Source organism: Pleurodeles waltl, chromosome 8 (genome assembly GCF_031143425.1).
Source record: "Pleurodeles waltl isolate 20211129_DDA chromosome 8, aPleWal1.hap1.20221129, whole genome shotgun sequence".
Lineage (NCBI taxonomy): Eukaryota > Metazoa > Chordata > Amphibia > Caudata > Salamandridae > Pleurodeles > Pleurodeles waltl.
Window position 1 is genome coordinate 1401042452 of NC_090447.1, and position 23837 is coordinate 1401066288.

Consider the following 23837-nt stretch of genomic DNA (forward strand, 5'->3'; position numbering starts at 1 on the left):
TGTGTGGTAATTATTATTATATATATATATATACACTTACACACACACATTTACAAGACTACATATATAAAATTAGCTATGGCTTGACCTCCCACCCTGCACTCCCAACCTGCCCCCACCCACCTGTCTCTGATCCCCACTCCTCTCTGCTGGGAGCAGACAGGGGACTGTGCTGCCTGACAGTAACAGATAAATTACTTTAATTATTTCATACTTTGTAGGCGTTTTTAACTTATGCTTCCCTGGGTGATCTGACCTTTGTCCCAAAAACCGGGACATTTATTTAAAGATCTGACGTTTGTCCCAAAAACAGGGACATTTATTTAAAATTAAGAGAAGCGTCGGGACACCATGACAGTTCTCTAAAAACAGGGACTGTCCGGGGAAATCCGGGACGTCTGGTCACCCTAGATCAACCAGAAGGTCGCACATCGCTCCTCTGTCAATTAGTAAGAGTTCGATGGAGGTTACATTTTGGAACATATGTACATAGGGCAGATGAGGTGGTAATACTTAATAGAGTCTCTATAAGAGAGCAGTGCGGCTGCTGGCCAGAGAGACATCCAGGACCGAAACTGTTGCATCCAGGCAGGTGTCAGCCAAGGCTAAGTGCGAAAAGGAGACATAATTAGCCTGAAAACGATTTTGTGCGCGGCCACCGGAGGCTTGTTTCTTCTCCGCTATCAGCTTTAGGTCTCTGCTAAAATCCAAAGCTTGGGCAGGAATGATTACACGTATTTAGGCTAGTTTCAACTCCTGCTTAATTTGTAAATAAAAAGGTGCCGGTGCCCAAAGCTCTCCCCCGAAAAACGTGGCGGCTGCAATTAAATGTGCGAGTAAGAATACTGAGGCATCTAGTCCTAAAGCCATCTCGGGCCCCCTTAATCTGTTTACATCCACTCCCTGCCCCTTCAGCTCACTCTTTCAGATTTCTGCTTTCTCCATTTGTGACGCTATCTCGGTTTTCTCTTCCTCTGTCTTCCGCAAATGTGTCTTCTGCTCACTATAAATGCCTGCTGCAGAAAAATAACGGTCGGCCCTCAAAAATAGGTGACAGCCCCCCCAACCCCCCCGCACCGGAAACCACCGGCTCAAATTAAGCAGTGGTTTCAATGGATTGGACTTATTGTAGTAATACATTCAGCATCTGGTTTTAGTTTTCATGTTTGGTGGGGAGTACTTGGTCTTTTTTTTTTTTTTTTTTGCAGTTGAACTGTAAAACAAACATAAAAGAAAACACGCCATAACACGAAAAACGTGAAAGTCACGCTCAAATAACAAAGGAGACGGAAAAATCGGTTATAAACATGTCCAACCCCTCTTCACTATAAGCCTAGGGCTTTCCGAGGAAGAGCTGTTCCCTCCTGAACCCCAGGTGCAGCGCGTGCGGCTCCGAGCGGGCTCCTCCCATCCCTGTCAATAGTTTCATTTCTGATTCCCGCACCCGCGTGGACAGCGGAGGCCGCGAGCGGCGGGTCGGAGACGGCGAGGGCGGGTGGCGGTGCAGCGGCGGGAGAGGAGCCCATGGCGGCAGGAAGAGGGCGGCTGGCTCGCTGTGGTCGCCATGTCACCCCGCCTGGCCGGGCCTCTGCTGGCCTGCCTCTTACTCGCAGGTACGTTGTTGCGAACAGGAACCTGCTCTCAGGCCAGCATGTTGATCTTTATCAGCGTCTCGCTTGTGGGATCCTGATTTTCGGGTGATGCGCCCGGGTTAGGTTTACGTATTGTTCTCGTGGTTTCGCTTTCTGTTTGAGACGTGTTGTGTTTATGCGCCTGGGATTGGAGTCGCAGTGATCTGGGCGCATCCTGGGGTGCGGGGAAGGTGCGGTGCACCGTAGTCTGCAAGAATGCCGACGGCAAGCGTTCATGCAAGTTACTTACTGCTTAAAAAAAACCTCACGGAGCTCGTTGTTAAGCAACCCGGCCATTCCTAACAGCTCAGATGCTGACTTTCCATCACAATGCAAACTGTTGTGTGTTTCTGGGCTTCCTGATGTTATAACTGTTATTTATTATTAGTCCTAGTTCTGTAGAATATCTGCTCTTCTGAGCCTGAGGGAAGGGGGGTCACCTCTAATTGACATACAAAAATCTGTTCAGTCCTGTGCCTTTTACACATTTTTTTCAACAACACGGCACCAGCCCTACAGAGAACACTGCCGCCCAACCCTGCCCTTCCATGTTATTTATATCTGAAACCATTTCCTTGCTTCTGGGCATACCTGTTGAACAGCGATGAAACGTAATTAATGAAGACATTTCTTTAATTTATTTTGCATTGTCATCATGATATTGGGAAACTTTCTGTGACCAAAAAGAAATATCATTTTTCAGTTTTTAAGCGTGCTATTTACATGAATGCCAAGGGTAGAAAAGGTCATCTGATGACCATTGGTCTCATGATGACATTGTAGAAAATCCCCTCGAATTAGAAAGAAAAGAATGTGTGGACTTTGACTCCGTTGGCTTGGTGAGGAATAAACGACATGATGCAGTTATGTGAGCGACTTATGAGTACTGTCACCCAGCTCGTGCATCTGGTCCCGGAGTTTGAATACCACTCTTCCCACTTCTATGCGCACTTGTAAAGCGCATAGCTACCCAAAGGTGTCCCAGTGCTTTTCAGTGTGGAGCGAGCAGGACCGTAGGCACCGAACAGCCAGTTATTTTTAGCACTTTTTAGCAGTTTACAGAAAGGAAGTACTTCTTAGTCTAACGTAGGGAGAAAGATAGAGCGTTCCAAGCTTGGGCGCATTGAACCTGAAAGGTCGGCCGCCACTTTTGGCCTTTTTAATGGCAGGTGTCATGACCAAGTAGGCATCTGTCCAGCTAAGATTTCTTCTGGGGTATGAGGAACAACCTGTTGTCAGGAGATCACAGGACCTCTGTCACGTAGAGCTCTGTGGACTATACAGAGGGCCTTAAATGTAATTCTTTTAGCCACCGGGAGCCATTGCAGAGAAGTTAGGGCTTGCTGGGCAGACTCGTGCCTTGGAATATTGTAAAGAATTCCAGCAGCGCAATTCTGCACTACCTGCAATTTCCTAATTACTGCATTTGGTGTTCAAAGAATTGCCGAAGTCCAGGCGAGAAAGAAAAAGAGCCTGGACCACAATTCTTTTAGACGAAGGAGGCAGAAAGTGCAGATTTTTTCTGAATCTCCTGCTGCTACCATGACAGGTAGCTGTAAGCTTAATGACCTGGGTGGTCACGGTGAGACAGTTATCCAATCAGACCCGAGTTTTTTAAGTAGCTGTCTTGGGGATGGGGGGGTGCCCAGGCAGATCGGCCAGCCGAAACTGATGTGAGGATTCACTGAATTACCAAGAGTCATAGGCTTGGTTTTATCTCTTTAATAAGCCATCATCCAGGAGGCTTCTTTCTCTAGATAGGAGCCAAGAGTCTAGGAGCTAGTGTTGAGTATGCGAGAGGGTAAAAACCAATTGGGTATCATCCACATACTATATAATGGATACCCCATATGGTCTTTATTTTGTGATCCTTTAAAAATCAACGTTTCGTCTTGTGCTTCAGGTTCAATATCTGCTAACGTTGAGTGTGCTTGAAAACAGCGTAATGGTTGTTATCAAGGACAAGGTTATGGTGACTGGATGCCGAGATCTGTTTAATTCTGTTCTGGATTGCCAAAAGAAAGGCTGACTCCTCCCAGTGCCACCCTGCACAGCATAATATATGTGCAGGAAAACCCCCAAAAAGGGGGGAAAAACTAGAAATCTGGTAATTCTTGATTGAAGATGAAAGTAGCATTAAATAAATCAGCAAGACAGTGCACTTATTTTGTAATTGGGAAGAAGAGAAAGACCAGGTTATGCAAAGCGCAGACCCTAAAAGGCAAACGATTCAACTTGCTTGAAGCAAAAATCGGGGACAAAAACGGTAGCAACAGGGTGAATATGAAAAGAAAAATAACACATCTTCCTCTGATAAAGCCTCCTTTATATATGCTTCATAAAGGAACTGACATCACAGAAAGAGACTGCACCATCTTGGATTGGGAAACCCAGAGCAAAGAAGAGATCACCTTCTTAGTAAGGTCTGCTCATAAGATTTGCTCCTGTCGCCTTCCAAACACTGATGGTGTTTGTTTGAATATGAGGATGAAGCCCAAGTTTGACCTCCAGCTTGTTGAGCAGAAAGCTAGAGTCCTGCTGCCACTCTTTGCGTTCTTCTGGGTTCCTGAAAAATCTCTGTGTGTGGGGCATGGGTGGAACCACCATGGAAAGGCTGGCAGAGAACAAGTTTGTAAGCAGCAGAATGGCACTGAGTTAGCACCGCCCTTGCTGATTACAACCTGCACTGCAATCAGCCCGTGGGTATCTAAGATACTGGTGGGGACGGTAGTAGGTTGTTGGGTCTGCCTGCCAACCTCGTAATGTGGCAGTCGGGCTACCACCAAAAGGCTGCCAGTCTTTAGACCGCCAGCCTCGTAATCAGGCCCTTAGTATCTCTTCTGGGTACCTGTTCGGAGGCTGAGTCAGTGATGGCAAGTCTTTACACCTACACAGCTCTTAAACTCTACATGGAGATCCTGTAGGCTGGTTGTCTCAAGCATTCTTCATGTTAAGAGGAAAAAAACCCTCGCCCACCCACATGGTGAAAAGCTTTATCATAGGGCCAGATTCCCACACTAATAAAGAGGATTACCAATGTGGGCCACAACCTTGAGAAATGGGGCAGCTCGTAAAATGTTAAATGAGTGCCCTAATGATGGTACTGGTGTGAATGTTACGGGTGCCTTGTTTGTACCTGAGCTCCCCAAGACCATCAACTGATCCATAGAGCCGACCACTTTCCCAGAGGACTGGAAGCATGCCAAGATTCGCCCGCTCTTGAAGAAACCCACAGCCAACCCCACAGATCTCAAGAATTACCGCCCCATCTCGCTGCTGCCTTTCCCAGCCAAGGTCTCCAAAAAGGCAATCAACGCTCAGCTGTGCCAACACATAGAGGACAACAACATCCTGGACATCTCCCAATCAGAATTCAGAACCAACCACAGCATCAAGACCACCCTGCTCGCCCGCCGCCACAGATGACATCCACTCTCTCTGCGGCCAAACAGCAGCCTCATCCTACTGGACCTATCGGCCACCTTCGACACAGTGTCCCACTGCACCCTATGTGCAAGACTCCACGCAGCAGGCATAGGCTGCAAGGCCCTTCGGTGGATACAGTCCTTCCTGACAGGCAGAACGCAGAGTCATACTCCCACCAAACCTGTCAGAACCTACAAAGATCAGCTGCGGAGTACCCCGAGGTTCCTCGTTGAGTCCAACACTGTTCAACATCTACATGGCCTGGCTCGCCCCAGTTGCCAGAAACTACGGCTTGGACATCATCTCCTATGCTGATGACACCCAGCTGATCATCTCCCTGACCGAAAACCCCACAACGGCCGAGAAGAACTTCCAAGACGGGATGGAAGCAGTCGCTGCCTGGATGAAGGAGAGCTGCCTTAAGCTAAACTCGGAAAAGACAGAGATCCTCACTCTGGAACCCTCCTCAGCCTGGGACGACTGCTGGTGGCCCTCCACACTTGGCAGACACCCCTCTCTCCCCCTCCCCAACAGACCACGCATGCAACCTCGGCATCGTCCTCAACTCAGCACTCACCATGACAAGACAGGTCAACTCCATCACTTCCACCTGTTTCCACACCCGGACTCCTCAGAAAGATATTCAGATGGATCCCAATCAGCTGCCGCAAGACCGTGACACGTGTCCTGATCACAAGCAGACTTGACTACAGCAACGCCCTCTATGCCGGAACCACCAAGAAGAACCTGAGCAAGCTTCAACAAATCCAGAACTCCTCCACCAGACTGATCCTGAACATCCACTGCCAGGAACACATTATAGAACACCTGAGAGATCTCCACTGGCTCCCCGTGGAGAAGAAGATCAACTTCAAGCTCCTCGTACACGCTTACAGGGCCCTCCACAACCTTGAACCCAGCTACCTCAAGCACCACATCACCTTTTACTCCCCTGCCAGACCTCTCTGCTCCTCCCAGCAGTCGCTCACCACCATACCCCGCATAAGGAAGTCCTTGGCTGGAGGGAGATTGTTCACCTACCTTGCAGAAGAATTTTGGAACACCTTGCCTCTCCACCACAGGCAGTCGCCATTGCTACCTCAATCCAGGAAGGACCTTAAGACCTGGCTCATCGAATGAATCTTGAGGACCTACCCCACAGCGCCTTGAGACCCTTCAGGTGAGTAGCACACTTTAAAAATGCTGATTGATTGATGTCACTTTGATGAAAACAAAGGTATTAGATCTGTGGGAACTAACACCACCTACAGTTGGACTTGTCCCCATGTGTGTACGATTATAATAAAAGTTAAATATTTCCAAACTATGAGGAAGTCAACATGTTCCTGCCCATATTATTGCTCTAATGAGATGGTAGATAAAAATGTTCTGTGAGCCAAATTCTTTTGTGTGGGTGTCCTTTAACCTGGAAGGGTGGAGAATCCAAACATCTTTCAACTGTCGGCCCTGTAAACCAATGTGCAAACATGGGCGTAGGAGTGACACATTTCAGAAAATTGTCGCTGAGATCCCTGACCTTGCACAGTCTAGTTTAGTCCAAAATACACTTGCATGTTAGTGGCAGGATGAACTGCAGTATGTTGAACAATATATTCCCAGATGCCAAGACACAACCTTACTTACTAATGCCACCCATGGTAGAAGTTACAATGAATGTATCAGAGATTAGACTACTGGAAATCCTTTGTAGGAAGCAGCTGGTGTGAACAGGTAGGGTGAGCATGCTCACAACAGGTAGTGTGAGGATGCTAAAATTTGGCTGAACAGTCAGGTTTTACAGCTCACATTGTGAGGAGTCTTGGAAAAGCTAGAAGTACCTGGAAAGTCATTGCAAAGTGTGGCAGTTTATTACTTATTAAAAGGCAAAAATGTGTCCAGGTTTCTGGGAACCACTGTCCTATGTTTTTCCTCTATTCTTAACCAGTGCCACTAAGCAGTAAAGTGACAATGCATGCGACCAGAGAGGGGATGATAACACATATATGGATGAATATGGAGTGCTGTAGGTGGTAAACATCCTCAACAACGACGCTAGAACCACAATGTTGTTACCACAAGCGGAACCACGCTTGCGTTAACGACTCCCTTTTTCTCTGCCTTAACCATGCATGTGCTGAACAACACATATGCATGGTTAAGGCAGAGAAAAAGGGAGTCCGCATCGGGAAAGGGCGTGGTCAGTTAAGTGGGGCTGGGGGGTAGTTTTGTTTTTGGAGCGGTGTGTTGGGGTAATTTTTGTTTTTAGGGGTGGGGGCAGGGGTAATTTTGTATTGTGGGTTTTTATGGGTAGGGGGACGGGGTAATTTTGTTTTTAGGGGCTAGGGGGTGTGTTTTTAGGGGTGGGGGTCAGGGTAATTTTGTATTTAGGGCGGGTTTTAATGGGTGGGGATAATTTTGTATTTAGGACAGGTGGGGGAGGGTCAAGGTAATTTTGTATTTAGGTCAGGTAAGTGGGGCTGGGAGAGGGTTGGGGTAGTTTTTAGGGGTGGGGTGGTTGGGTTATTTTTTTAAGGGGCGGGATGGGGGGTCGTGGTATTATGCTTTTTAGGGTGGGGGTATGAGGTTGGGGTAATTTTGTATTTAGCGCAGGTTTTGGGGGGGTGAAGGGCTCTTGGTAATTTTTTGTTTTTTAGGGCGGAGTAGTTTTATTTTTGGGGTGGGAGTCGGTGGGTTGAGGTAGGTTTTAGGGCTCAGGGTGGGTGGGGGTATTGGGGTAGTTTTTAGGGGCGGGTGGGGGGGTCGGGGTAGTTTTATTTTTAGGGCAGGTGGGGGGATGACATACAAAAACCACACATGTCATTCCATACATGCCTTTACTAGTCATGCCTTTATAATGAAAAATCGTTGTAAAGGCATGCGTGGTAAGGCATTTGTGGAAACAATGCGGTTGTTCCGCGTGCGTTGTTCAGGCATGCGTGGTTGGCGCATGCGTTGTTCCATCATACATCCGCTGTAGGCAACATGGCAGGCTTTGCCTTATTATGCACCATTCTCACATTGTAGAAGCATGTGGGTTTCCATCTTCATGCACATATCTGATTCTTACAGCATTCCACTTTATGTAAGCAGAAGTTTGATTACAAATCCCACATGACAATCGGTGGTTTCAATAAACTAAAATATGTGACCGAAGAGAGCGATCTACCTAGTACCCGGCATTGTGTCATCAGGCAGCAGGTTGCATACAGTGTCTGGTGGGACTATGAGCTTCACCTACCTTGTACATCTGATTGAAACAACTTTCATTCCCTAACGCAACAAACATTGTTAAATCCAAAAGATCTCACCTTTGAAATATATTGGCGTTGCCAGTGCTTTATGGTGATGATGAACAGCATAAAAAAAAATAAGAGAAAAGAAAAAATGTGTCATGACGTGCCCATAGTGTATACACATCGTCAAGCTACTGGTGCCTGCGTTTTTGATTAGGCATGCGTGCTTGATGGCATACGCACACATACCGAATGACTGATGCCTTTTTTATTTTATTAGCGATCAACGATGGCAACATCCACTTCACATGGTTAAAAAAAACTGTTTTTAATTGCGTTAAAGCCCCTTTCAGCGGAGCAGACTAGCAGCAAGTAGGAACTGCTGGGTCCTCCAGGAAATGTAAAAATGGGGAAAAAATGTAAAGGACAGTTAGGACACTGAGAAGTGGGCAAAAAGCAGAGGAGCAGGCGGAAGGAAGCAATGGGGAGTGGGCAGAATCGATTACATAAACATAAAAGTAGAGCCAGGTGGGGGAGAGGGGATAAAGGAGGGGAAAACAGTGCACTAGGAAGAGGGCAGCACGTGGGCAGGTATTTGAAGGGGGGAGAAGCGAAGGAGAGACCTAAAAATAAACTCATGCACACTGAAGGAGTACTTAAAAACAAGAGGGTAGTAGTTCCCTAAATGTGAGCAGTGGCAGAATACAAGTTAGCCAATCAAAAGAATGGTAAAGAGGCGTGGCTCCAGGGCAGGGACATACACAAGAAGAGGAAGGTAAGTTGTTGAATGTGAAGCACGCAGCTGAGAGTGACAGCAAAGCCAACCAATCATAAGCAATAGTCAGGCAGGATGCCCGCTGTAAGTTTGTTATGGTTCAGAAGAGGCTTTTGCCTACAAACAGCTAGGAGCTGTCTAGTAGGAGAGACCTAAAAACGATACGGGTGCCTCAATTTCTTCTCTGTATTTGGTGAAAAATCTATGAGTGCAAGAAAAGTTGTGCGATCAGTTCAGTGCATACATTTCTGTGACTGCTGCTTCCTTTTTGCCTCCTTATGGTAGTTGATGCCTCTTATAAAGACGCCGGCGTGAGGTAGACGTGGTGGTTTCTGAAGGATTAACAGTGCACATATTTATTTATCGCTTTTCGAGAAATCCTTATCCAAACATTTCACATTCTGAATTATGCTGGTTCCAGAAACATTATACATACGTTTTTGTTGCTCAGTTTGGTTTCTTACAGTGTTTCGTGGAAAACACGGTTTCTCATGAGTCATCCCCAAACAAAAGGGTTTCTCAGGAAATAGTAGGTGTAATTTGAGAACGAAAAAAACCCAGTCATCAAATGTGTTAACCACTGGGTTGACAGTGTTTTGGGAATCGCATTTATTGATTAAATGTGATTTCTGAGGTCTAAAATCAAGTTATCGACATTTATAAACTGGGGCGGGGGTGGGGGGCGTTTGAGCCAAGCTATGTGGTGGCGTTGGGGCCTACTCTGCGGTGCATGCTACTGGTGCATGCTACTTATAATCATTAAAATAGCCATCTGTTGCTGCCAATAACTGCGCCTGTAAGTGCTCAGTTCTCAGCTACTCCTAGCCCCCCGGCAGCACTAGCCCCCCTTTACCTCTCTGTGCAGATATTCATTTATTAAGCCTTTACTCTTACATTCAGCACTGGCGCAGTTCCACGTTCACCCTATCACCGGCCCATCCAAACCCACACACAAACTTGCCAGTCATTGAAGAAACATTGGGGGTCATTCCGGCCCCAGCAACGATGAAGCCGGCTCTGAATGGAGCCGGCGGATTTGCTGGTGTGCGACGGGTGCAGTGGCACCCGTCGCGATTTTCAGTGTCTGCTTTGCAGACACTGAAAATCCTAATGGGGCCCTGTTAGGGGACCCCTGCAGTGCCCATGCCAGTGGCATGGGCACTGCAGGGGCCCCCAGGGGCCCCACAACACCCGTTCCCGCCAGCCTCTTCCTGGCGGTGTAAACCGCCAGGAACAGGCTGGCGGGAAGGGGGTCGGAATCCCCATGGCGGTGCTGCAAGCAGCGCCGCAAGCAGCGCCGCCATGGCGGATTCCTTGGGCCAGGGGTAAACCGGCGGGAAACCGCCGGTTGCCCTTTTCTGACCGCGGCGGTCAGAATGGCCCTGGAAGCACCGCCAACCTGTTGGCGGTGCTTCCGCGGTCCCCGGCCCTGGCGGTCATGGACCGCCAGGGTCGGAATGACCCCCATTGTCACTTATAACCTAGTCAAACCTTTAGGCTTTGCCAGCCCTCGTTTTTGCATTTGGCGTAACATGGACATAAATGTGTGTTTTTCTTTGAAAGGTTCTATGTAGAACCAAGCATGTTTGAGGCCGCAGGGACTAGTGAAGTGTGCAGGTGAATGCATGTGCTGTGATATTTATAGTGCAAACAGTGTACATTTTCTGTTTCTGTTTTTATAGTGTGCATCATTGGTGAATTCGGAGTTGGTTCAAGACAGTGTTCCTTAAGTGTTTGTTTATCGTTTATGTTACATTACACAAATTCTATTGCTTGGTGGGGCCTAACCTGTTTCATTATTGTTTGTCAATATATCGTCAATGATGGCCTCCAATGAGTAGCCGCCATCCAGCATCTCAAACGTCACCAACACTATACTTAAAGGTGGTGCATGGTTCCCAAGGTTGGCCAACATTGCTGCTGCTAGGGTAACACTAGAGCAAGCAGTCAGTGTTAGGTACCGCCAGCAGGGGAGAGCTAGCACCATACAAGCAGTTATTCTTCAACCTGGGCCAGGCACGAAAATACTTGCAATGACTCTAAAAGTGCGATTAAAAACAAACTCCGGATGAATTTGTTTGGATTATTCTTTTGTAGTCCCCCAGGGTAGAGAATGTTGTCAAACAAGTCGTTCTGCTCGAACCCTTAGCGCCGCCATCTTGCTAGGCGGACTTTCTTTAGGATGTTGCAGCGACTTCGTCGCTGGTTGTACTGCTTACCATCTCGCATTACATGTATTAATGAAGGATGGGCTAATCTCTGGTTCTGCGGCCACCGACAGCCATGTTATTCCAGAATCCCTAGTTTATAACTCTGCGCTTCCCAGCAGGGGAATAGAAGTATTTCAAAGCGAATGTTTAAATAGCCACAGGGTTTAAAAGAATAATAATAAAAAATGAAACGGTACAGTTAGGTTTTGACACGATGGGAGTACCACATGCGCCATTCTTACTAGTTCATTCCATTCATCAGTTTGTTACGGCTGACTCCTTGGTGCGTGCTCCTGCCGCTTGGACCTGGAAGGAATGAGTAAAATCGTGCGCAAAAAGGACCGACGTAGGGGGTGTTCGGGGCGTGGGCGTGCTTGGTTGTGTGTTTGTGTAGTTTTGGTTAATTTGTTTAACTTTTTCATCCAAATATGCATAGTGCTTGATCGTAGGAGGGTGACTTTGAGAATGTGTTTACAGTATTTTTTAAATGTTTGTTTAAGTTGTTTCTGTCGTAGTATTGTATTTAATTCCACAGGGTCCAAAATCATAATCTTACATCATTTTAATTGTTTTAATCTGCCAACACCTGTATGCATGTATAGCAAACAGGAATCGCTATGGGTTGGTAATGAATCATTAAAACAAGGAACGGTAAAGTCAATAGGATTGGTCTTGACAATCATGAAGGTTTTTTTTTTAAACATGCAGTATACAAACAGATAGACAAAAACATTTAAAGTGCGCCCCTTTTCAGTTGACCTTGCACAAATCATCAGGCAAAATGCCGCCATTCTCAGTGCACGGCAGCCAATGGATGAAGGGGACTGACTCATTGCCCCCACCCTTTATACTGTGGTGACTGGAAGCAAAATGTGAATGACACCTGAAATAAACCAGTGGATGAGGGGGCTGGCCCAAACGCCCTGTGTATATACGTAATGTATGTATTTTTATTATGTGCTGGGGGATAAAAACGAAGCTGGCAAGACAGCCTCTCGGCCAGGCCTAAAAATTACTTGGGGAGAAAAATGTGTCTAACCCTGGAAAGATTTTAGCCACCAAGTCTCTCTGTTTCCTTATTTTTAAAAATATATATTGCCTCAAGTGATGCAGCGTCTTCGTGTCTGGCTTGCCTCGTTACCTTCAGTTTTTTTTTTGTAAGTAAAAAATGAGCTTGTTTGGAAAAGTCTATAGAATATATTCTTATCAATTTGCTGCTGCTGCCAACCTTGGTTTATCATTGATAGCAAAAGGGAAGGGTTGAAATATTCATTTTAGACTTTACAACTGAGTTATTCCAGGAATAAGGTGTGGTTGTATTTACCTCATCTTATTAAAGTTGTTCTGTGGCTGTTTTTGTAAAATCATTAACTAATTTCCAGGACATCGGTGATGTTAGCCGATAAGCTCACAACGTGGCCACAGGGCATCCCGAAGTTAATGGGAATGTATTTTTGTGACGCAGACAATTATGAATATGTCATTATTATTTTTTTTTGTATTGTAAGCAGCTTAATGGAAAGCACTGAACAATCGGCCGCAGGAGACAGATATGATTAATTTTAAATGATTACCTTTGCCCAAAAACAGAAACTAAATAATGCTCCTCAGTTGTCTTTTTCAAAACAATAATCATATAATTCCATATAAATGGAATACCATTTTTATATACATGATGCCAGTTATAGTTTTACAGTAGTACATTTGCAATTGTCTTACAATTCTGCTTGTGATTTACACTGGGATTTCTGGAAAACCTTTGTAACGTGTTCAGCTTTGCACCATAAATGCTTCTTTCATGCAAACAAAAGTAATGTTATCCCTGACTGACCAGTGATTGCCATTTGTACACGCTCTGTAATGGGCACAAAGTGAAAACTGGGTACAAAAAATCGTTCATGCCCAAATGTTTACTTTACCCATGGTATTGCTAATTTTACCAGCCTTTGTGTTTTTTTTTTATTTTTATTTTTTAAACCTGGGTCCTTCTCTCCAATCCATCCCCTGCACACCAGAGTGCTTCCGTGATCACTGTGTTTGGTTACATTGATGGCTTCCACAATCCCATGAGCACAATTGGTAGCCTTGTTAACCACCACGCATGTGAGACGCGATATGTTATGACATCCGCCTTATCGGAAGAACTGAGATGTTTATATGTTTTGGCCCCTTTCTTCTCCTTAGAAACTGGACACATTGTCGGTCTGCAGTGGTTTTGGTTAGACTATTAGGCTAAATGATACACATTTTAAATAGAGAGTCTACTTCAGTATGAGAATATTGATACTCCTGTACCACCTAAGGCATGGAATTGTAGGTTATTTCATTGTTCTTTCATCAGTGTAACATGAAGGAATCGCCCGAAATGGCAGACCTCCTCTAGAAAAGTTAGTTGACATATCAGCAGGAGACGGAACTGAAAATGCTCTCAGCAAGACATTTTCTACTTGTAGGAGGCTTACTTATAGCAAGTAGAAAGTGTGCAACATTGCTTACATTCCTAGCCCAAGAATTGAATCAAAAAAGCATTACCAGTTTTGTTTGATAGTCAACTGGTAGTTAAATGGAAACAATAAAAACAAGCATTTGCATCGCAATGGGTCTCGCTTTCCTCTAGTTAGAATTGCTAGCGTTGTAAATTCCTAACTAGACTTTTCTTGCCACATAGGATGAAAAGTAAAACAGTTGACATAGGCAAGCCAATTCAAAGTGCCACGCCCGCCATGAGCGCAAAGGCGAGACACAAAAGGAAAAAAAAAGTTTGCTGGCAGTCAAACGTATCGGCAAAAGTGCAATTATCCATGTAACAGAGTCGATGGCCAAGGCAGTAACAAAACTGCCCCAAGGAGGGACAAACGTAAAGCATTTACCAATGATAACAAATGATTTTTGAAAGCCAAGTCCACGAACGAGTGATAGTCATGGACGTGCAGTGGGGTTGGTTAAAAGCCCACAGATAGATTGCAACAGGCCAGAGTGCGTGCGCTCTCAAACCTAAAAACACATAATCCACAGCTTCAGGTACAATTGAGTCACAACCACTGTGGCTGTTCTTTGTGGCCCTTTCTCTGCCCACGTACCTTTCTCTGCTCAAGTAAAATTTCAATTCTGTATACCACTTCCTTGACAAACGGCCTTCAATTATTTCCGTAGGGTATTCAGAGCCAGTATTTAATTCTGTTTTCATACCACTCACTGTGCTTTCTATTCACTATTTAAATGTATATTTCTCTTTCTTCATTGTCTTGTTTCTGTGTATGTGTTGGTACCCGATATTCCCTACATTAGATTATTTACGTGGTCCTTAAAAATGACTCTACTTTTGTACTGTCCCCCTTTGCCATGAAGCTGTAGACGGACCTGTATACTCCTTACATTTTACGGAGTAACAAATTCTGCATTGAAAAGTATAAATGCTTATTGTGTAGTATTATATATCTATCTATTATATATATCAATTATTTGTATTTCTACAGCACAAACTTCGAATTGAAGCAAAAAAAGCCCTGTGCGTTAAAAGTGCTTTAATACATGAACATCCATTAGGGATTTGCACCTTTGAATTGGATAACAACTTAACATGACACACATTTAAAATTGCATAATATTTCCTCACAAATTTACAGTTTTAGGAAAAGGGAAATTCAGGTAAGTTGTCCAGAATCCCACAATGTGAAGTAAACTGCCAAAGCCCGAATTAGAACTTAGCTCCTTAGAATCAAGAGTAAGGATCTTTAGTCAATGAGCCATCAGATAGCCAGTAGCAGCACAAAAGGATGATGGATGGAGTGCTTAAACTTTTCAAACACTCACCCCCAGTCACAGATATGGGTTAAATCCATCGTTCGTTTGCTCACCATACCACCCCAGTTTGGACATAGCCATATGGTGGTGAGAAAAAAACACAGTGGATTTCACCCAGATCTGTGATTGGGGGTGAAGGTCGGACAGAGTGCTGAACATTATTGATCATCTTTTTGTGTTGCCATAGTCACCCTAAGTGGGAAGGGTTTGCCCAGATGTGGGTTTCATGCTCACTTTGCCACTGTGATTCAAGCTGCCCTAGCTGATGAGAAGGGATACCCCAAAACCAGTTCAAGGGTGCTTGTTTCCCATCCAAGGAGAACCTGGCCTGGCAGTTTGTGCTGGACTGTTCACATGAGGAGCAGGGTCAAGAATGATTTGAGTAGAGATCCTTCACCTTGCAAGTGGCATATCAGACCACCTCCCCCTCTCCCCGTGGACGGTCTATGGCCCCTGTCAGGCCGAGAATGTAGTGACAGATTTTCCTAAACCCATGGTATCTTAAGGTATTGAAAATGCTGACAAAATTGTCAAAAGCAACCCATCAATATTTTGTGGAAATTTCATCTCAGTAGACTCAGCACAACCGGTGTGGGAGGCACACAAAACAGTAATCAAAGGGATGGGTCTCTCTGAGATAGTGGAGCAAAAGAAAGAAAAATGAGCTCCGGTGGAAACCTTAGAACGGGAGATCTTACAGCTAGAAAAGACTCCCCCCCCCCCCCCCCCCCCTGCCCAACAGGAAGTAGATACCAATCCACAAGTTAACACTCAAGCAACATGAATACCGAGATGTGGGCAGAAGGCAGCTGAAACTCACTGCAGGGGTCTAAGCATCGACTATACGAAACTGGAGATAAGACTGGGCAACTACTGGCCTGGCTAGACAGACATGACACAGCACATCGCTGGATCAGAACTATCTGGACAAAGTTGGGTAGTTCAGTTAGTGACAGTAGTGGGATAACAGAGACCTTTGCGGACTACTACGCCAAACTCTACTCCCAGAGTAACTACTACAGAGGATGACTTGTGTGAACTATTAGCAGACATCCCTCTCCCCACTCTAAGAGCAGATGATGATAAGACCTTAGACAGAGAGTTCACTCCAGGGGAAATATTGTGGGGGACCCATTAGAAATCTGCAATCGGACAAAGGCAGTCGGCCCAAGCGGAATCCCTATTGAATGGTACATAGTCGAGGACATTTTCACTTCAACTCTGCACAAGGCAGAGATGCCCACTCTCTCCTCTGCTGTTTGCGTTTGGCTCTCAAGCCGCTAGTGATGTGGGTGAGGATGGACCCCCTTGTCAAAGGGATAAATTGGGATGAACATTGGGAGGACAGAATCTCATTTTACGCAGACAACATACTATTGTATGTCATGAAGCCCTCCACCTCCTTCGACCGAGTAATGAACCTATTATTTAATAAGTGAATGTCCCATTTTACCAATAATGTACATATTGTATATCTATCCCACAGCCTTGACAAAGTCTAGGAGACAAAACACGTGTCGGCTGCTGTCTGTATTTTGGATTGTTTGTGACACATGTGGTCTTTGACCTGAATATTGACCACACCTTTTCATCTGCTAAAAATGTCCAGTTTCACTTGTTCTTTGGACTTTGACTCTGATTGAATGACCACTTGGATCAACCACACAGAACCTGCTTCGATGTGCCCTGGCCTTTTGTTCATATAGTCTATGTAACCACTGACCGTTCTTCAGTCAGCGGTTTTTGGACACCTTGGGTGGTAGGTGCCCGGCCAGTTTGGCACCCATCGTATTTCCATTGTTGGATGTGCTTAAAGACTGCTGTATATGGACACTGTTAAAAAAAAACTTGTGTTGATGTGCGAGCGCTGTGGCATCCTCCACCTGTACCCTTTGCACTGCACCTATTATCCCTGTTTGGACAGTATTGTGGGTATGCAATAAACTGGACAAAGTCTGTTATCTACATCCTTAAGGGCAGCACACCCCGACTCCTTGGGACTGCCCGGCTGAAATAAAAAACAATGGTTTTAAATACTTAGGCATTTACGTGATGGCAGTCCCTACCAGCTACTACACCCACAACTTGCTCCTCCTCCTGACTGGGCTCTAAATAGTTATTTAGCATTGGAGAACACTGCCACTGCCTCTGTTGGGAAGAGCCACCCACTTCAAAATGATGGCATTAACATGTTTTTTTGTATGTCCTACACAATACCCCATACATGGTCCCCCTACACTATTATAAGTTATAGACAATAAACTCCAGACCCTCTTGTGAAGTAGAGGAGCGGCTAGACTAGCCCTGACTAAGCTAACCAGAGGGTGGTATGATGGAGGGATCGCCCTTCCTGACTTAAAGAAATACCACTTGGCCACGCAGCTGACAATGATAATCTACTCTATGCATGCACCTCAGGACGAACCGCCCTATCGAATGTATAGGCGACTACTACATCCAGGAGGGTGCTTGAGGCCCCTCAACCCCCTTCGTCCCCCCCCACACAGACACACACAACCACCCACACACACCCACAACCCCCCCCCCGACTCACAATCTCGGCCTTACGTCAGTGACCATTGGATGTTGGCACACCACACACATATCCCTGGGCTGGGAGAGCAGACTAATCCAGGCCACCCCCCTCTGGGAATCCGGGGCACTGGGCACTCTGGGTAACGTCCTCGGAATCACAAAGTGACCTCATTGGCATATCAAAAACAGGAGACCTTTGGCCACACAGTATCATTAAGCCCTTTAGTGATATGCAAAAGGAGTACAAGTTAGCTCCCTCTGAGTACTAATGATACCTCCATGTACGACACACATTACACTCAGTACTTCTGAGGGGTGTGGATCTCCTGGAGACCTTGCCCTTGGAACGCAGACTACTAGAAGAATACGTACATAAAAAGACCATCTCCCTCACGTATAAAACAATGTTGAATAACTCTCATGAAACACTCATACACATTAAACTCCAGTGCGTGCAGAATCTGGGCAGTCTAGAGAACAAGGAGTGGAAAGGCACAGGTGTCCCCAAGGGAGATGGGAATCCGCTCCAGGTTCTGCTTGATTCAGTTTAAAATACTCCATAGAACATACTTACCATGCACACTTTGTTTCAAAATGGGCAGGCACCGCATGGCTTGTACTTCAGGAGATGTGGGCTGGAGTGGTCCTTCATACATATTCTCTGTGAATGCCTGGAAATAAGACACAATTGGTCCTTAGTGCTTATATGCCTCAGTAACCTCCTGGGGGAGGCAGTATCTCCATCAATGAAATGGTGTCTATTGAATATATGGGAACCCATGGACTTGGAAGATCAGAAAGACTGCTGATAACATTGAGCATGGTGGTCGCAAAGAGAAATATTGCCAGATTATGGGGATCACCGGAGGCCCCAGTGTTGACAGACTGGAAAAGGGACATGGACTGGTGTATGCTAGCAGAGAAGGTAGCCTGTGTGTCAGGATGTTCAAAGAAATGGAGGAAAGTGTGGGGGAAATGGAATGAGTATGGGAGTGGATTGTGCACTCCACCTCTCACAAGATGCCACCATGAGTCCGCCTAGTATGGACTCTTTGCTCCTGAAGAAAACTGCTAAGGAGCAGGGACCGGGTTGGCAATTTCTGTGGGATGAGACGGGGGGGGGTAGAAGATGTAGTTCTAATCCATATATGCTGCTCTGTGCCGAGTGATATTTGCGATGTACCGTGCATTCTTGTCAAGTTTCTAATAAAAAGAATTCTTAAAAAACAAAATAGAATGATTTGCATTTGGCTGGGTCCAAACTAGGGTGGCATGGTGAGCAAATGACAATGGATTTACCTCAGATCTGAGAGTGGGGCTGAACGTTTGACAATGTGCGGCCATCTGTCCATTATCTTTTTGTGTTGCATAAGACCACCAGTAACCACTCACTAAACGACTCCACCTCTTCTCTGTGTTTCTAAAATGTTTACCACCTCTCACGACTTGATTCTGTTTCATCCTTAACCACCACTTCTGAGCTTTTGATTTGCACGTAGCAGAAAATAGCACACCAAAGGACAACAATAGGGTATATTTATGATTGAAATCTAATACTGCCTAATCACAGATAGTGTTCAGCCTCTTTTTCTTCTAAGAATTGAGTGGCCAGAATGGCTTCATAGGCTTTGTCTACTATTCATGGCTGAATGAGCCTTCAACATTTTCTTGATCTTAGTACATTGATTGATGTTTGTAGTTAGATTACTTGTTAATTCCACTTGGTTTATATCCTCACTGAAAATAACCTATTTTTAAGATTTGCCTGTTTGCAGAGGTATTTGTACATAAGAACATAAGCTGTATTGGAAGTATAGTATATTCTGATTTCCAGAGCTGTGGAACCTCTTCAAATATAAACCGTATGTGTAACAACGAAAATTTATAATGTGATTTTTTTAATTTATTTTTTTGTGTGCAATGGCTGGTCAGCTGGCACAGCTCGTCTTCTGAAAGCACATTGTTCATATAATGTTATCACTATTAAGAAAGAACAGACAACTAGAATCTGATGGTATCACCATTATCAAATACTGTGTCCTTTTAGGTTTTGCATGCAGATACCCTGGGGTCACAGGAGAGGGCTCAGGTTGTCACACACAACATTCAAATATACATAAACGCAGGAGCTTTTGGGCATTCCTTTTCAGGTACTGGCTACTGTGGTTCAGCAGGTTTTAGTTAATGGCTATAGGAGTTGTCCATCAGCATCTGTATCAGCTCATGATATTTCACCAATGTCAACTACTTCAAAGTAGTGCACCTCCTGCATCCACATCCTATGCATGTTGTGAAAGATCTTCAAACAGTTGCCTCAGAACATCAGACAGGCCATCACTCAAGCACTCATCATGGCAGGCTGGACTACGGCAACACTCCCTATGCCGGAATCTCCAAACAACTCCTAAACTGACTCTCCTTCATCCAGAACGCAGTCATAAGACTCATACTCTATCTCCAGAGCCGCACCCACATCACACCACACCTCAGGAAGGGTCATTCTCATTTCTCATATGTGAGGTCCTCTTTGATCTAAAAGAACTATTTTTATGGATGTTGTATGAAACATTAACACAACATTTCTCTGCAAAATTTCTGTAATAGACTCACACACCACCCAACGTAAAAATAGAATAAAGGAAACAGTATTTAAAATACTATGTTTAAAAATTATTCAGGGTCGAAGATGGCGCAGAGGACGGACACTCCTTGAGGAGCTCCGTAACGGCCTCCACCAAAATATCCTTTGTTTAATATTATCCCCTCCGGGACACCCCGAACCGGAGAGGAAGAGTCTCTTCCCCCATCCCCCTTCTTTCTCCAGAGGAGTGTGAGGCGACTGGGGCGTTCCTCTGTGGTCGCTGGAGGGCAGCGGTGGGCCCAGACTTGGAGGCTTTCTTGCTGTGAGCGAGGTGGTTGAGGGCTGGGCGCCTCGGAGGAGAAGGAAGGACGGCTGAGACTAGGCCCGTGGTTGGCGGGACTCCCTGCCGGAGCACCCCTGGAGCACCTGGTGCTTAGGGTTAGTTGGCGATCCGCTGTGGACATGGAGGGCAAGGGTGGTCAGATGTGGCTTCCTCACGCTACCGTCCATGAAATCTGATTTCTGGTGCTGGAGCTGGGGCAGCGGAGGAACGGAGAGGGGCACACGCCTTGGATGGGAGAGAGGCCAAGGCGAGGGCCAGTGGATCGAAGGATCTGCTTTGGGGGTGCCCCGGGGGCGCTGGATGCGGGGAGACTGTCTGGCCCTTGAAGATACGCTCCAAGGGGCTGATGCGGTAAGGCACGACCCCTCATACTTCCCCCTTGGACTTTGGTCGCTCTGAGAAGCTGAAGGCGGGCTATGGGTCATTTATGCTCCGATACCTGTAAGGGGCGGAGAGTGGCCAGGAAGGAAGAGATGCCTGCGAGCCTGGTGGACGGTGACCGGTTTGTAATGTGCAGAGAGACGGGAAAGCATTGGGATTCAGAGACTATACGCCGCCCGGGGCCAGTTGAAGGTGCAGAGATAACTGGGGAGGCAACCATCTCCCCTCCAGGAACAGAGGGAAGAGAGACGTGACAGAGAGCCCGTGTAGATGAGCGCCTAGCTTGCTCCGGGGGCAGGGGGAGGTCAAGTGGGTCCCCCCTGGTTTCCCGCTTGCGGCTGGACGTAGTGGTCTACTGCCTGCTAGAGGGCCACTGAGAAGTTGGTGATCCAGAGGGGCTTGTTCTTGAGGTCTCCCAATGGCAAGAGATAAGGAGCCTAAACTGCCTCGACAGGGCAAAATGGATTGTTACACCAAGGTGGTAACGCCCTGATGCCGGTGACGGATCCTGTATTGGCCCCGGACAATAATGCGCTTCTCTCGGTGATTCAGGCATCCAGGGGGGCTCTGGAGGAGCGAATGGGCAAAGTACATTCGAAGGTCTCCCTGCTCCGAAAAGACCTCCGTAAAGTGGCAGAGCGAGTCACGTCTGCGGAGTCACGCATATCCGAAATGGAGGACACAGTTAGGGACCTGTGGAGAGAGGTGTCAGAGATCAAAGTTCTTAATAAGTATGTAATGTGGTGGCTGGAGGATGCTGAAAACCGAGCACAATGCAATAATCTCCGCTTTGTGGGCTTCGCAGAGGGGGTTGAAGGGACTGATATGAACCGTTTTTTGGAGCAGTAGCTCAGGAGAGTCCTCCCGCCTGAAAAGTTTTCTGCCTGCTTTGTGATTGAACGTGCCCACAGGGCGTTGGGAGGGAAGCCCCTGCCTGGCGCACCCCCTAGGCCTGTGATAGCCCATTTTCTGAACTATCAAGACCGAGATATGATCCTAATGGAAGTACGTAGAATGGGGGATGTCCAGTATGAAAACTCTAAGATCCTGGTCTTCCCTGACTACACTAGAGAAGTTCAGAAACAACGCTGTACCTTTTGACTCCGTTAAAGCCGGGCTTCGTGGTCTTCAGCTCCAGTACATTCTATTTCTCGCCAAACTAAAGGTCCTGTTTCAGGGGAAGACGGTTTTTTTTTTTTTTTAGTCTCCCGAAGAGGCCTGGGAGTGGATTGAGGAGCATCCCCGGCTCTCTAGGAAGGGGAGTGGAGAGACTGAGAAGGGACCCCAAAAGAGGGAGGGTGCGAGACCCAAGGATTGGTCCCTCCCGATGCACAGAGGAAGGTGGAGACAGAGAATTGGCAGGGACATGCCATGGCGGCTTCCCTGGCGAGCAGCAAGAGGAGCTGACACTACTGACTCGCAAGGGAAACGTAGCGCAAGCACTCGGGGGCGCAGTGGAGATGCAGCTATGGACTCATTGGCGCCTGAGGGTCGACCTGACCTGGTGGGGGTGGGAAGTCCCCTCACCCGCTATTGGAGGCTATTGACAATATGGAGGCGGAGAAGGAGGTCCCAAGGCCCAGCAGATGAATGGAGGCTTGAAGAGCGTGAAGAGACGTTACAGTTTCACCCCCCCCCCACACAGGAGGACTATGGTTCTCTTAAGACTAAGGGGGTTGTGATCCAGGGTTGTATACGAGAGAAACAATGCCCTCTCGTTTGAACACTAAACAGTTGGATTTCCACCTGTTTCGGTGGCACATCCCCCTTTAAACACGTTCTACAAGTTTGTATTGTTGGGATGGTAGGGTGAGGGGGGGCCTACAGACCTTTTGACTCTTGTGGGGTAGGGCTGTGGAGATGTACACTCATAGGAACCAAAGGGAGGTGGGGGGGTGGGATCGGGTTCTGCTATAAGAAGGTTATTTCCACTGTTGTTGTCACATTACATATTTAACCCACGGACGCAAATAGTTGAGCATTGTATGACGGGAGAGGTTGTTCCTCTATCCCCTCTTTCAAGCTCCTGGAGGTCCGAGTGGCTACAGAGCTTAGCTACTATGATTAGATGTTCAAGATGGCCCCCATGAGTGAAGGTAGGGCAATGCCCCCCGAAAATGAACAGGGCTTTACTATCCTCTCCAGGAATGTGAATGGACTGGGAGACAAGGTTAATCGCGGACTAGTGTCCCAATATATTAAAAGGCAGAAACCAGATGTAGTACTCCTCCAGGAGACTCACCTCAGAGGTACGAGGTGTCCTTTTCTGAGCAGGGTGCCGTATGTAGTGCTGGCACATGCGGGATACACGTTTGGCTCCAGGGGAGTAGCGATCCTGATCCGTCGCCCCCCATTTCGTTTCATTCGCCGATGGAAGGACCCTGATGTAGGTGTGGAGGGGTTCTGGGGATGGAGAGACTCCAGGGCCCCCTTCTGGAGAAGATAGCAAAGATCCTACTGGGGTCCTCTTCTCCACTTCACATACTGGGAGGAGATTTTAATGATGTGATGGAAACGGGTGTAGACAGATTGGGGGTGGGACGTCCGTGGGCCCTGCTACCCTGATGTGTGAATTCGCTGCAGCCCTGGGGTTGTCGAACCTGTGGAGACGGATGCATTAAACGGACAGGAAGTACTCGTATTTCTCCGGGCCTCATAGGGTTTTCTCTCGCTTAGACTATATTTTTGCCCCGGCGGGAGAGGTAGGCAAAATACACCAAGCTGAATACCTGGCAAGGGGGCTTTTGGATCACTCCCCTTTGATGGTGCGTCTGGGCGGAAGACCGAAGGGGCGCAAGGGGTGGAGGATGTGTGCTTGGGATCTACAGGACTGTGAGGTGGTGAGAGGACTTAGGGTGGATACTGACCTATACTTTAAAGAAAATCTGGGGTCAGTCAGCTCTGCGGTGGTGTTGTGG

At 46.6% G+C, this 23837-nt stretch overlaps 1 protein-coding gene across 4 annotated transcripts in view; it reads left to right on the plus strand.

The window, feature by feature from the left end:
- The first annotated feature begins 1327 nt into the window (after positions 1-1327).
- IL10RB (interleukin 10 receptor subunit beta) overlaps positions 1328-23837 on the plus strand; it is a 177767-nt gene continuing 155257 nt past the window's right edge. For 2 of the 4 annotated variants that reach the window (XR_011194612.1, XM_069202456.1), the window contains exon 1: positions 1436-1613. Coding sequence is in view for 2 of the 4 variants with exons in the window: in XM_069202456.1 (XP_069058557.1) it covers positions 1565-1613 (49 nt within the window). In the remaining 2 variants the exon portion in view is untranslated. Of the gene's footprint in view, positions 1614-23837 lie in introns of all 4 variants that reach the window. The other 2 variants (XR_011194613.1, XM_069202455.1) reach the window with 2 other exon arrangements.